This window comes from Solanum dulcamara, chromosome 8 (assembly GCF_947179165.1).
Source record: "Solanum dulcamara chromosome 8, daSolDulc1.2, whole genome shotgun sequence".
Classification (NCBI taxonomy): domain Eukaryota; kingdom Viridiplantae; phylum Streptophyta; class Magnoliopsida; order Solanales; family Solanaceae; genus Solanum; species Solanum dulcamara.
In genome coordinates this window covers 2,672,522-2,686,181 of record NC_077244.1, presented here as the reverse complement: position 1 = coordinate 2,686,181, position 13,660 = coordinate 2,672,522, and the positions used below count along the sequence as shown (strand labels likewise).

The following is a 13,660-nucleotide window of genomic DNA, read 5'->3' as shown; positions in this document are numbered from 1 at the left end:
CATAACTAATGATTTTGAATTTTTATGAATGATTTAAAATTTAAAATTATGAAAATAACTTTTTAAAACTTTTCAGAATTAGTTGAATTTTGAAAAATTATTTAATTTTATGTCCAAACAGTTTTACTAAATATTATTCAGCTAAACGGGCACACCTAGTTTTGTTAGAAAAATAGCTCATGACTTCTTGTCTTAGTGCTTGCTTCCCTAGTATATTGCGAAATTTGGACTAAAACTGTCCACTTTTAAAAAGATGAGGGATGTTTTCCATTTAGTATTATAGATAAGGGACAAAACTACTAGTACACCCATACTCAAGGGACCATCTCAGTCTCTTTTTCTCAAATTTCACAAAGCCAAAACTTGTTATTAGAAAGGCATAATAAATTTGATTTAAACTAACATCTATGACCTTCAATTTCGTGTGTGTATAAGTAGATATTTAAAATTTGTATAAAATTAAATAAGTACACATAAGCGTTTTATGTGACATAATCAATGGCGGAGCCAAGATTTTAATAAGGAGTTCAAAATCTGAAAAAAAAGACACACGAACTAGTCGAAATGGGTTCGACATCTACTATTTATACATAAAAAAATATTTTAATCATGTATAAATAATATAATTTTTCGCCGAAGGGAATTCGATGCGACTCAGCCCCTGAGCCTGGGCATACTATGCATAAGATGCAATGTACAATATAACGTTATCATGTAAGTTATCATGTAAAATGCCACGTAAAATAAATGAGTTTATTTATTCAATTTTATATAAATTTAAATGTCAACTCTGCAAAATTGCGGGCAAAAAAGGTGAAATCAAATTGAAGGCACATTTATGTGCCTATTTGGAAATAATAAAAAAGAAATATTTTCTTCAAACGAAAAACATCTTGAGCTGCCATGGCGACTGTACGAATGATAGGTAAAATCTTTCTGCTTTCTGTTTTCCGGGTCATTTTATCGTAATTAGTAGCAATTTTGATATTTATATAATTGGATTTTCTTATTTGAGCAGATATAGCCGTCAATTTCACTGGTAAGTAAGCAGCAAAGCAAGAAGTATATTTTTCAAGATTCAATTTTTTTTATTTCGTGTTCATTCTAAGTTTTGAAGAAATCCCAACAATTCAGATAGCATGTTCAAAGGGATATACAATGGAAAACAATATCATATAGGGGACATTCAAGCTGTGTTGAAAAGGGCATGGAGTGCTGGAGTTGAACGAATAATAGTAAAAAACCTTCACACTTACTCTTTGTTTGTTATTTACTGGATTTGTTTGTATGGGGTTCGAGTCGTAGAAGCAGACACTAATGCTTGCAGTAGGGTAGGTTGTTGCAGGATGCTTTGTGGACTGGGGTTCCCTTTTTATTTGAATGGGGTTGAGTCGTAGAAGCATTCACTAATGCTTGCAGTAGGGTAGGTTGTTGCGGGACACGCTTTGTGCACCAGGCTGCCCTTTTTGTATGAATGCTGTTGTGGTAAAGAAGATGATACAATGTGGAGCTTTTTGAAGGATCTTACAATGCTTTTTACCAATATTTGGTTTTCTTTTATCTTGTTTGTGGATTGCTTTCAGTAATTGCACATAAAATTTCACATTTTATATCAAATTTGACTAACAAATTCTGATGTGTTAAAAATCCAAATGATTTACCACTTTAAGTGTACTAAAAGACGGACCATTCTGTTGTAAAATCATGTTTCTTCACGGGTTCGAGCTGTGGAAACATCCTTTTGTAGAAATGGTATTGTGGTTCGGCTTTTCACTGGACCCCGCTCATAGCATGAGGAGCTTAGTGCACCGGGCTGCCCCTTAACGAAAAGGGAAAATAGGAAAATGTTTAATGTAATACATAATTGCTGGTATTTATGTTGTTGACCCTCAGTCTCTGTATTTCGTCTAGTTTGTTTCTTCAATCGTTGACTTTGCACCGATATAGTTAGAAGAAATATATGTCAGTTTAACTGTTTATCCAAACGACTAATACCAAGTCCAAATAAACCTATTACTGTTTATACTGATTTGGGTGATAAAGAATTTTGTTCAATTAGCTTATACTAGTACAAAAATTTCTCTTTTTTCATTTTTTTTTTGAAACTGGTAACATAATCTTTTTTTTTTTCAATATTAGGGATGAAGATTAATTACCGTGCTTGTTCTACAACAAGAACAAGAACTACTACTCAGTAGTTGGAATCAATCATATACTTGAAGATTAGGTTCTCTAGCAATAAGAGTTCTCTACATATCCTAAATACATCTATTTCTTCCACTTGTAACTGAAAAAATACGCTTGGAATGACCCTTCCAACTGATAGAGTCCCTTTTGTAGTGGTCCAAAACAATGTTGCTTAGCATTTGAAAGAGACTAACCTTTCCATTTCCAATCATATGTATCCCTTCTAAACCTCAAATTCCAGTCTTGTGATGTACAGAATTCTGCAATTGACCCATTGTGGCCTGTTGATAGATAATAAAAAACCAAGACGTGGTTTTTTAGTGGCATATGGCCCAACCATGCATCTTTCCATAATCTGATTTTCCTTCCATTTACAAGAGTAAACTCCATATTTGTCTCAAACTTGTTCCAAAGCCCTCTAGTTTGTTCCCAGACAAATAGAAATCAGTGACATAATATGATCGCACATCCATATCAACATTTTCATTATGGCAACACTCATCTTATGGATATTGGAACTTGGAGGGGTGTCGACGCCCTAGTTAGGAGGTGTGAGCGGTTGGATGTGGGGATTATGCGGAGGGGTAGGGGTAGACCGAAAAAGTATTGGAGAGAGGCGATTAGACAAGATATGGCGCTACTTTATATCACCGAGGACATGACCTTAGATAGAAAGGAGTGGAGGTCGCGGATTAGGGTAAGTAGGGATAAAATGGTGTCTTGCCGTGTGTTGGTTTAGGGTGGTCGTAGGTCTGGGCGTGCCTTTATAGTTGTGTTGTTATTGCCTTTGATTATCATATTACTTTGTTATCGTTGTTGTTCTTGTCTTGTAATTTGCATCGCTTTTCATTTTTTTTCCCATTATGCTATATATATTGTTTTTCTATCTTACTTGGGACTGTGACTTTTGAGCCGAGGGTCTTTCGGAAACAACCTCTCTATCTCCATGAGGTAGTGGTAAGGTCTGTGTACATCCTACCCTCCCCAGACCCCACTTGTGGGATTTCACTGGGTATGTTGTTGTCCCATCTTACATTTATGGTCTTACAACCATTCTATGAACTTCCCTTTCACTTGTTCTGCTGAATATCATAATTTGGTTAGGTTTTCCTTCCAGGTAACTGGTGGCTCTCTTGAAGAATCAAAGGAAGCTCTTGCCATTGCTGAAACAGATGGTTGTCCATATGCCCTTTTTTAGTTAATTACTCTGACTAATGTTATTTATTTGCTGCGAGTTGACTTCTCAAATATATTGGCATGTCTAACCTTGAGAACTAACTCTTTTTGCAGCAAGACTCTTCTGTACTGTGGGTGTGCACCCGACAAGATGCAAAGTGGGCTTCACTCTTGATGTTTTGTAATGACATACAGAAAAATACCTACCCATTCATATATGTTGGATGTTTTGTCATTTTCTTCTTCTGTGCTCAATCAGGAATTTGAAGACAGTGGGGATCCAGAAAAGCATTTGCAGGATCTTTTGACATTGGCTAAAGAGGGAAAAGAAAAAGGAAAAGTACGTTCAATTTTTTTGTATATAAGGTTATGGATTCATTGAACGTACACCTTCTTAGTAAATGTCCTGTTCAAATTAGCAACTTTTGAAAAACTATTCTTAATGTGTGAACGACGAGCAGTTTAAGCTCCTGGGTTAACTGATCTTATGTTTCAATTGCTCCAAACTTTTTCGATAAGGATATTTCCTATAAAGACATTAGTATAACCAAAATAATACTGAATTGGTGCCTGCAAATCACAGAAGGAAAAAAAGTTTTGCCCCAAAAGAGCTTAGAAGATTTTAAGAATTTTACAAGCTCTAACATTTGGAGATCTACTTTCTGGGCTAACTTCCTAACGTTGTGCTAGGGAAGACGGTGAACAAACATTGGAGGCTGTTTAGTTTATAATGACAAAGATTTGTTCATAAGATGCACATTTGTAATGCATTCTAATGATATAGCTAGTCGCCCATCATGTGATTCATTCCTTTTCTCTCGTGAATATACACTTCTGCATTAATCTTTTCTTTATTGGCTAGCAAGTTTTTTGGAGCTATTTCAATTGTGATTATATCTCCTTGGTGCCTAAAAGATATTTATAGTTTATCTTTATTTACTTGCTTTGCTAACGACAAAATTCATTTTCAAACAAGGTGGTTGCAATTGGCGAATGTGGGTTGGACTATGATAGACTTCACTTTTGTCCATCTGATATTCAGAAGAAGTATGTATCTGCTTCAAATCACCGACTCCTATGAGTTCTTCCTCCACAATTTACAACTCTCTCGCTCCCCCCCCCCCCCAAAGCAAAAGCAAGAGGCGGGGCTGTCTTGCTCAATCCCTCCCACTCACCTCCAGCACTCCCCTAAAGAAAACCCCTCTTTTTGGTGACATTTTCTCCAAAGGAATTACTTCTTCCTCGAATTGTAGCCTGGGTGCACCTTTTGGTGACTATTGTTTTGTAGTCTTACCTTGTTTCCACTTCGCTGATGTGCTCTTGCTTTCTATTTTGAAATATAGGTACTTTGAAAAACAGTTTGAGTTAGCATATACGATGAAACTGCCAATGTTTCTTCACATGCGAGCAGCTTCTCAGGATTTTTGCGACATTCTTCAACGAAATAAGGATCGGTAAATTTTTTGGAGATGGTGCGAAATGGCTTGGCTTTTATTTTCTCCTTGTAATCCTCATCACTATGATAAGAAGAATAGCAGAAAGATCAGGTTAATTAATCTAAGATCTTCTTATAGGTTGTAGTCCTTAGGTTTTCCATAAGCCAGCTTAAAGGGGGAAAGTATAAATAAAGTAATAAACCTCCAGTATCTCATGATTTCACAACTATGTCTGATTTATCTTACTGCTTTTGGGATGAAGCCAAACCCCCATTACTAGAAAGCTCCCAGCTATGCAGGTTCAGGGAAAAGCGGATGTAGACAGCCTTACCTCCTCATGTCAATTTTTTTTATGGGGCCAGCTTATTCTGAGATTTGCTATTGCAAGAATACTGCAGTGAACTTCAAAGGCTGTTTGACTGGATATCTGTCTTATGGAGTTGAGGCAGTACCCTAGTCTTGTTTTGTTTGGTTAAGTGATATTAAACAATATCATCATGGTTCAAGTTTATTTGCATACATTTGTTGCAGCTTTATATAAATCAGTGATATCAAAAGCCCTAAGGTCTGTTGGGGCTTTAAGCGTAAAGCGCAAATAAAGTGTGGGCTGTAATTAAAATGGGCGCAAAGGGAGAAAATATATAAATATATATGTTATAGTCCAAGACTAATAATTATAAGCATGAATGACAAATATATTAACAAAGAAATTGAAAAATATTTATGGTAAAGTGAAATATCAGAAGAAGCTCATTGGCAAGGAAAAATATGCATTATTTGATAATGACACTCAAGTGCACATCAAGTGAGGTGAAGCATTTGAGCCTTGCTTCAGGGCTTAAGCGCGCCTTTGACAACAGTGATATAAATGGCACGCCTTTGACAACACTGATATAAATGGCATTCTGATAAACCAATTGTGTGTTGAGCAGGTTTGTTGCTGGTGTTGCACACTCTTTCACCGGAAGTGCTGAAGATTGTGATAGACTTCTTTCATTTAGTAACATTTTTATAGGTGAAATCTCCGGTCCATTGTATTCTGTTATTTTTTTAATTTAGAAGCTGTCATGGTCTTATGTTTTCCATGAGATACTTAAATTGCTAAACCCTGATTTACTTAAATATGTTTCTGTCTCTCTGTTTGAACTACTTATATTAGGAATAAATGGTTGCTCTCTCAAGACAGCTGAGAACCTTGAAGTTGTAAAGGGTATACCTGTTGAGCGAATGATGATTGAGACAGATTCACCATACTGTGATATCAAGAATACACATGCTGGGATAAGGTATGTGAAATCCTCGTGGCCTTCAAAGAAAAAGGATAAGCATGATCAAGAATGCCTTGTCAAAGGTCGCAATGAGCCTTGCTTAGTTCGGTGAGTGTCATAGCATTCTTATTGCTAGTTATATGATTCTTTTTCCCTTTTTTATAAACATCAATTGAAACTGTGTTCTTGATATTGAAGTTGATTGAAAATGAAAGCTACAACTTCCATATATTTCTAAACTTGATAATCTTTATAGTTTACCAGTGTTCTGTATTAGTTTTCCCTTCTTTTATCCCTTAAATACACTTTTATATGTTAAAAGATTTACTTTCAATACTTGTGTAATCTAAACATTTTTAGAGTTGGGAAAAGATACAGACATGGACAAACTCATTCTAAGTAGAGCTGGAAAAGGAGAATATCTGAGATGTGGATGGAAGCAGAGAAGCTAGAAGAACTTGCCTTACAATACACTCCCATTGAACTTCAAATTGGCAAGTGCCACAGTCCAAAAAAATAATAAATTAAAAACCCCCAAAAAAGGAAAAATAGAAAAAGAGAAAACTCAAAGATTATATGTTAAAAGTGTTAACTATTCATCTGGGATACTTGAGCTTTCTTGAAACTGTCTTTCTATTTATGATCTGTCAACACAAATGCTTCCAATATGATCGGGCCTATTTTGAACTTTCTAGTCTTATTAGTTACTAGAATAAGTGGTTTTTTGCTTCAGCAATAAGGTGTGGTTGGGGGTTGTAGGGTTTGAATTTAAACTTGGAGTTAAGTCTAATGTATTCTTTGGTAATCCCTTTTTCATCCCATGAATAAAAGCAAAGTACCAGCTTATCCCCTTTTACTTTGTTCCAGATGCTTTTAGTTCTCTGTATATTGTTTCTGTTGTGGAAAATTTTCCCATTACTTGTGCCTTGGCAATATAGTAGTACTACTAGCTGCATATGATTCTCTGTATGTCGAGTTTGATCTTGATATCTTGAAAAATATCAACTCCCTTCTTCCCAGGCAAGTGCTTGAAGTTGTTGCTGGCACTAAAGGTATCGCTGACATAGACCAACTGAGCCAGACACTGTACCATAATACGTGCAGGTGATGATAAGGTTTCCTCTATTTCACATCTCTATACTCGTACTGCAAGAAAGGAGATGGCTTTTTTAATACAGAAAGACATGCTAAACAATTGGAAAATGAGGGTTAATTTTCATTTCCTAAGGCAAAACTTGGATGCCTTTCAAGGTATTCCCATTCTTCTTACTTTTGGGGCCAAGTGATGCTTTCTTATAGTAGGATTTGAAAATTTTGGTTCTTTTTAGCCAAGAGATTATCTCAAACCTTAGGCATCTCAGCAATTATTGAGTCCTGGGGAGAGAGCCTGGCTTTTTTCTTTTTTTGCTATTTCTTGATTCCTGGGGAGAGAGCCTTTTGCTAGAAGTTCCATGTCTAAGCAGTTTCTTTTACATTATGTTCTCGAGTCAAAAATGTATTGGGGTAAGGTGATTAGGCAGGATATGACGCAAGTTCAGCTCACTAAGGACATTACCCTTGACTCGAGTACATTATGTAAGAATGGTTTAGTGTGAACCAACTCCCATCAACTACACTAAATTTTTACACTAAAAAAGAATATTCTTTTCTCTTTATTATATTATTATTTTTATTTCATTTATATTTTCAAAAATGTTATATAATACGAATAATAATAAAATAATGAAAAAGTGATTTAGTGTTGATGAATAGTGTCACAACCAATTTTGGTGCGACACTATTTACACACTAAAATGGTGTAAAATATAGTGTTGGCTGAAGTTCAAAAACATTAAATTTTACACCTAAATAAAATTTGGTGTAAAATATAGTGTTGGGTTGGAGATGGCCCTGCAATTTCTTTTACATAATGTTCTTGAGTCAAAAAAAGTATTAGGAGTGAGGTGATTAGGCAGGATATGATGCAATTTTGCTATCCGAGGATAATGATCCTCGATAAGAGGGTGTGGAGGTCAAGAATTATGTTAGATGGTTAGTAAGATAGTCAGACATATTTCTTCTTTCTCTTGAGTAGTATTATTCTTGTTTCTCCTTGTTTTTAGATTTCTATTACTACATGTTCTTTTAGTCCTGGTTATCTTATTATCTTCTTGTTTCTTTTCTTTTTTTATCATTCTTTGAGCCGAGGGTCTATTATAAACAATCTCTCTACCTTCTCAAGGTAGGGGTGAGGTCTGTGTGCACTCTATCCTCCCCTGACCCCACATGTGGGATTGTATTACACTATGTTTGTTGTTGTTGTTGTAATGTTCTTGAGTCACTCATGAAATTTTTAGCTCATTTGCGTGACCGTGAACATTTTCAGGGTTTTCTTTCCTCATGATTTGGATTCTGCAGCTGAAGCCCTTCTTGCTAGTGGTAGGGAGGCTCTATGAAGTTGTTGTACTCTGCTAGTCTTTAATAGTGTATGAGAAAACAAACAATAAGTTTTTGGATTAGTTTTAGTTTTTTTAAAAACAAATGCTACTGTCAGTAGACATTTAAAATTATAAAATTTATTTTTGTTTTGTTTGAGGAAAAAAAAAAGCTCTCAGGTTTAAGTTTGAGCATTAGTTATTGGAATCGGTCGAATCCGTATCAGGACTTCTAGCTCCACTCTTGACAACAACAACGGATCATTTTCTTCAAGTTGTTTATACTAAAGCTAATTATGAAGTGGCTCATGCTTCTTTATATTTTGTTGTTAGAAGTTTCATGTACTATTTTGCAAATTGTGTTAGCAAGAGAGTGATTTTTCAACATACTGTTGGAATTATATGGCAATTGTTGCTACTAAAGTAGGAGTTTGAACACGAATTTGAAATTATACTTTTGTAGGGATTTAGATGTAAATTTGAAAGTATTGATTTTAAGCTTGTGTTTGTATATGTGATTGAAGTTATGATTTCAAATCAGCGTTTGAACATGTGATTTGGGATCATGATTTAAATATAAAATTCTTCAAACTGGTGTTAAAGTATAGATTATTTTGAGGTGAAATTTTGTTTGGACGTATAATTTGAATTTAAAAGGTTGATACTTATTTTTGTAAATATCACAACTCCCACCGTTTGTTAAGACTATTAAAACTTATTCAATTTTCTGATACAATTTTATTAGATGAACAAATTATGATTTATAAATAATGTACTGGAAATTGTAAGTCAATCAAATTGAAACAAAGTGAGCATTATTTATGCTGACCAAATCACCTCTAAGTCAATTTCCTTCCTTCAGTTTTATTTCAAGATAAGTGGTATTTTTATCGTAGGCACATTCGTTCTTAAAAAGTGAAATGTATTTTTACTAATTTACTCTTAACAAATATCTTTAAAAAGATATAGCTCTTTACTACTTCTTTCATTTCAAATTAAGTAATGTGTTTAGCTTGGACTCATCCATTAATAAACTACTCATCCCTAAGAAGAAAAAAAGGAGTTGTGTGGTATGAGTTACTTCAACACCGTATTGGCTGATATTCGAACATTGGCTCGAGACATTTTCTCTACCCCTTCTTACCTTGTAAAAGGAGGGATACCCTACGTTTACTAACTTATCCTTAATAAATACCTTAAAAAAAATCTAGCTCTTTAGAGTTTTATTTAAATAAGAATTTTTTTTGGAAGAACAACATTAATTCCTTCTTGAAATACTTAGTTTGGAACAAAGGGAACCGTTTCTAGATTATGTAAAATCCATTTATTTAATTAAAGATAAAATTGGAAGAACATCGTTAAATTCTTTTTGATTACGTAAAACAACACCTTTTATTTTGAAATAAAATTAATAGGTATATATTGTTATGAAATAATAATAATATATAGATAGCAAAGAAAAGAAAGTATAATAAAGGAAGAGAAAGAGAGAGAAATAATATGATAGAGAGAGAAAATTAGAGTAGAAAATATTATCTGTGTGTAATTTCATATTGCAGATGCGATGCCTTTTTATAGGAAAAAATTATTGAAAAATGATCGATCTACAATAAGAAAATGCATGAGCTATGAAAATACTATTCATCTATAGTGAAAGTACTATTCATCTACAATGAAAATACTATTCAACTACAGTGAAAATGAGTCCCATGAATATCCACTTGTTTTACAACACTCCCCCTTGTATGTTCATTAGGGGTGTACATGAACCGGAATGGTTCAAATTTTTTACAAACCAAATCAAACCATTTGTGTCGGGTTATTAAATCAATAAACCAAACTAAACCAATAAAAGTCAAATTTTTTGATATCAATTTTTTTCGAGTTTTTTAGATTTTTTCGGTTTTTTTGGGTTTTTCATAGTATCTAATAAAAAGCACAGAACAGTGCTTCTTAAAAAGAGTTCTAGTACAAAATATCAGTATATAAGATGGGGGCAGAATACTGTTTGAAGTTTTAACTTTATAATATAACTTTATAAGATGGGCTTTTTTTGTATATTATTTAGATGGGCTTCTCAAGTCCAAATCTAAATGTAAGAAAGAAAACAAAATTATGAAAAATTATAAAAAAATATTTATAAATTACATTTTAATAAATATTTTTATGTATAACATAATTTAAGAGTAGTATATCTATAATCGGATCGGTTTGAGTTCGATTTGACATTTTTTAGTTAAAACCAAACCAACCCTTTAATGATTGAGTTTTTTTCCAAACACCAAACCAAGCCAAATCAAATCACTAGTCGGTTTTTTTCCCGATTTGGTTCGATTTGTCGGTTTGGTGCGATTTATCAGTTTGCCCTGTACAACCCTAATGTTCATGTACAAAGAAAGAAAATATACATAAATATTTGCTGCCTCATTAAAAGTAGATTGAAGAAAGCTACTTTGTAAGTTGCTTGTAGAAACTTGCTTGTAAAGCTGATTATAGAAACCTGCTTGTATAAGTTGTTTATATAAACCTGCTTGCGGAGCTGCTTGTAAATTGTCTGCTTGATTTCAAACTTATCCCGAAAACTGTATAATAGGCATCCACAATCCGATGTATTTAGTGCTCATTAGAGCTCATCAATAGATAATGTGCCTTGTTAAAACCTTACTAGAAAAAACCCTTGGGAAAAGTCCTAATGAAGGAAAAAGAGTACACATATCTAGTAATACGCATTGGTAGCTGCCTCATTATAAACCTTAGCAGGAAAACTCAGTGGGACAAAAACTCAGCTAAGGGAAAAAGAGTGCAGCGCGCATTATACTCCCCATGATTAAAACATTACTTAATTCTCGTGAAGGATGCCCCTCGATCTTGTACTTAGTTTTTCAAATGTTGATATTGAATGTATCTTTGTGACCAAATCATATTCATGAATATGTTGCATCCTTGAACATATCCTGATATATTTTTTTTTATCTCTTAGATGTGTTGAGTCTTTGAGTTCAGCCAAATACATTCTTGACAATCACTTAGTTTATGACCTCGTCGATGTAGATGAATTGCTCATTCGACTTGTTTGTAGTAATAGTCAAGTGATAGAGACTTTCATGACAATAATTTATTGTCTTGTAAAACAACATGATTAACAGTATTTTCATATGAAAGCAAATAATTTTCGTGAGATCAAACTTCATATTAATCAAATAATTTTCTGTAGTTTCATAATCAATAAACCTTGACACGATTGGTTAGAATAAATAAATTTATAAATCATTATTTGATTCACTTTGACATCTTTATCGATAAGAGTCATGTTATATTTTGTATGCACATAAATAATTATAATATCATGAATGGTAATAGCAGGATACACAGGTGCACCAATTGTAATATGACATGACATTTTCTTATCATTTTTAATGAGATCGAAAGTGATCTTATGACTATTGGCGTACTCAATAAAATCACTTTAAAATATTTTAATCATTCATAAATTTTCATATAATATACTGTCTAGCTAGACATGATCGTCATTTATTATACGTATTCAAGTTCTTCATATATTGTCAGACTAAAAGAAGCCTCATTGCATCCATCACAGGAGAACACATCTCCATACAATAATGTCAGAATTTTTGCGAAAAATCTGTATGCCCCAAGGCACAATAGTACTTTATATTTTACGATTTTTATTTTATTTTTATCATAATCATCCATTTGTACCCCACTGACATTATATCTTGGTATATGGACTATAAGCCCCAAACATCACTTTTCCAAGTGAAATATAATATACTTGAATTGCATATTTTCTTTGGCAGATCATTAATCTATCGATACTATTTGACAGATTTGAATTAAAGATCCTCGTCATCATTTATAATTTTGAGCGCTACATTATAATAAATATATTGTCAACAGTTATTTGATATCGATTCTGATATGACATAACTTGTTGAGCTCTTTTTATTTTTCATCATTTTCAGATACCTGAACCTTTGCCAAGGTTTTATGAATGTCATGGTGCTCTTTTTATAACACTTGCCTCATTATTATGACCATCTAGATCATTTGCTCCTTTTTTTCTTCAAGAAATTTTATCTTTGGAATCGATTTATTTATCACGCTTCAGGTATATCATACATTATGTCCTTTAATAAATTTTCATTGGAGCATTTATAACTCGATTATAACATAGGGTCAACAAATGCATCTGACAATTGACTTGCATTATCTTTGAAGAAGGATCATACCACTAATAATTCATATATATAGCTTATTTTTCAGTTGCTTTTCATCCATCCCCAATGTTAGAAAATCTAACATTCGCCCCACCGTATTTGGGGACTTATCTTTGTGCATTACATAATGGTGGAGCAATTGAATCTTATATTGCACATTTAAATTTTTAGATGAGAATTATTTGGTTCCTGAACCTCAACTAATTATAATAGGGGATCCTTGTTGGCTTGATGCGTACATGTGTTGTTATATTTGAAATAGCACATCTCATGCCAAATTTATTTTGAAAGTTTTGTTCTCATAATCAGTGTTTAGCTTTAATTGAAGGCATATAACATTTGCTTAAACCTACTTGGATATAAACCAGTTTCATCAATATAATTTTATAATTTGAAATGTACTCTTGATTTAATAATTCGAGCAAACAACAAAGCATATGTGATCATAGCATAGATGCATGTATTAACATCATATAATAGTAAACGGTCCACATGGCAGGTGAACGGACCCATATTCACCTTTTTATAGATTTCAAAAATTCAGGGGATACTATCCTAACCTTAGCTGATACAATGATAATTTTATCATGAGAATAAACAACCTAAGAAAATTCTTGAAGAGTTTATTATTTCTTCAAAGTATAACCACATGAATTCTCAATTATTTTCGCATTATATTTGATCTGGTATGGTCAACCGGTCATGCCAACTGATATTTATTTCAGTAAACTTCTAGTTTATTTTTGCATGTGATTCCATCATGTTAGCTTATACGAGTCCACCACTGTGTCAATGAACCAGGTCCCTTGACAGAAATGTAACTGCTAAAACGAACTAGGGAGTAAATATAATGCACACGATTTTACATGGAAAACCTCCTTGCTCAAGGGAGGAAAAACCACGACCTGTCCAACAGGATTTCACCAACCATTCTTCACTGA

At 33.4% G+C, this 13,660-nt stretch overlaps 1 protein-coding gene across 3 annotated transcripts; it reads left to right on the top strand.

Moving 5' to 3' along the window:
• Positions 1-818: 818 nt before the first annotated feature.
• LOC129899371 (uncharacterized) lies at positions 819-8,800 on the top strand. Of its 3 annotated transcripts, none has more exons than XR_008769500.1 (12): positions 819-925; positions 1,019-1,039; positions 1,135-1,235; positions 3,305-3,362; positions 3,478-3,521; positions 3,623-3,703; positions 4,340-4,410; positions 4,707-4,817; positions 5,732-5,814; positions 5,959-6,175; positions 7,088-7,318; positions 8,433-8,800. XR_008769500.1 is itself a non-coding variant. In XM_055974318.1 (12 exons), exons 1-12 carry the CDS (start codon positions 904-906, stop codon positions 8,500-8,502), a joined length of 963 nt encoding a protein of 320 aa, XP_055830293.1. In that variant the 5' UTR covers positions 819-903; the 3' UTR covers positions 8,503-8,800. The 3 variants fall into 3 exon arrangements, 2 of the variants coding, with proteins under 2 accessions (XP_055830293.1, XP_055830294.1); XM_055974318.1 differs by having other exon boundaries at positions 7,088-7,171; XM_055974319.1 differs by having other exon boundaries at positions 7,088-7,182; positions 8,433-8,519.
• Positions 8,801-13,660: the final 4,860 nt, after the last annotated feature.

What these genes read in the sequence shown, in the direction of transcription:
- LOC129899371 (XM_055974318.1), top strand. Translation starts at nt 904, where the DNA reads ATGGCGACTGTACGAATGATAG. An exon ending in CCATCTGATATTCAGAAGAA is followed by an intron (nt 4,411 to 4,706) that starts GTATGTATCTGC and finishes TTTGAAATATAG; the next exon opens with GTACTTTGAAAAACAGTTTG. An exon ending in CTGTACCATAATACGTGCAG is followed by an intron (nt 7,172 to 8,432) that starts GTGATGATAAGG and finishes GAACATTTTCAG; the next exon opens with GGTTTTCTTTCCTCATGATT.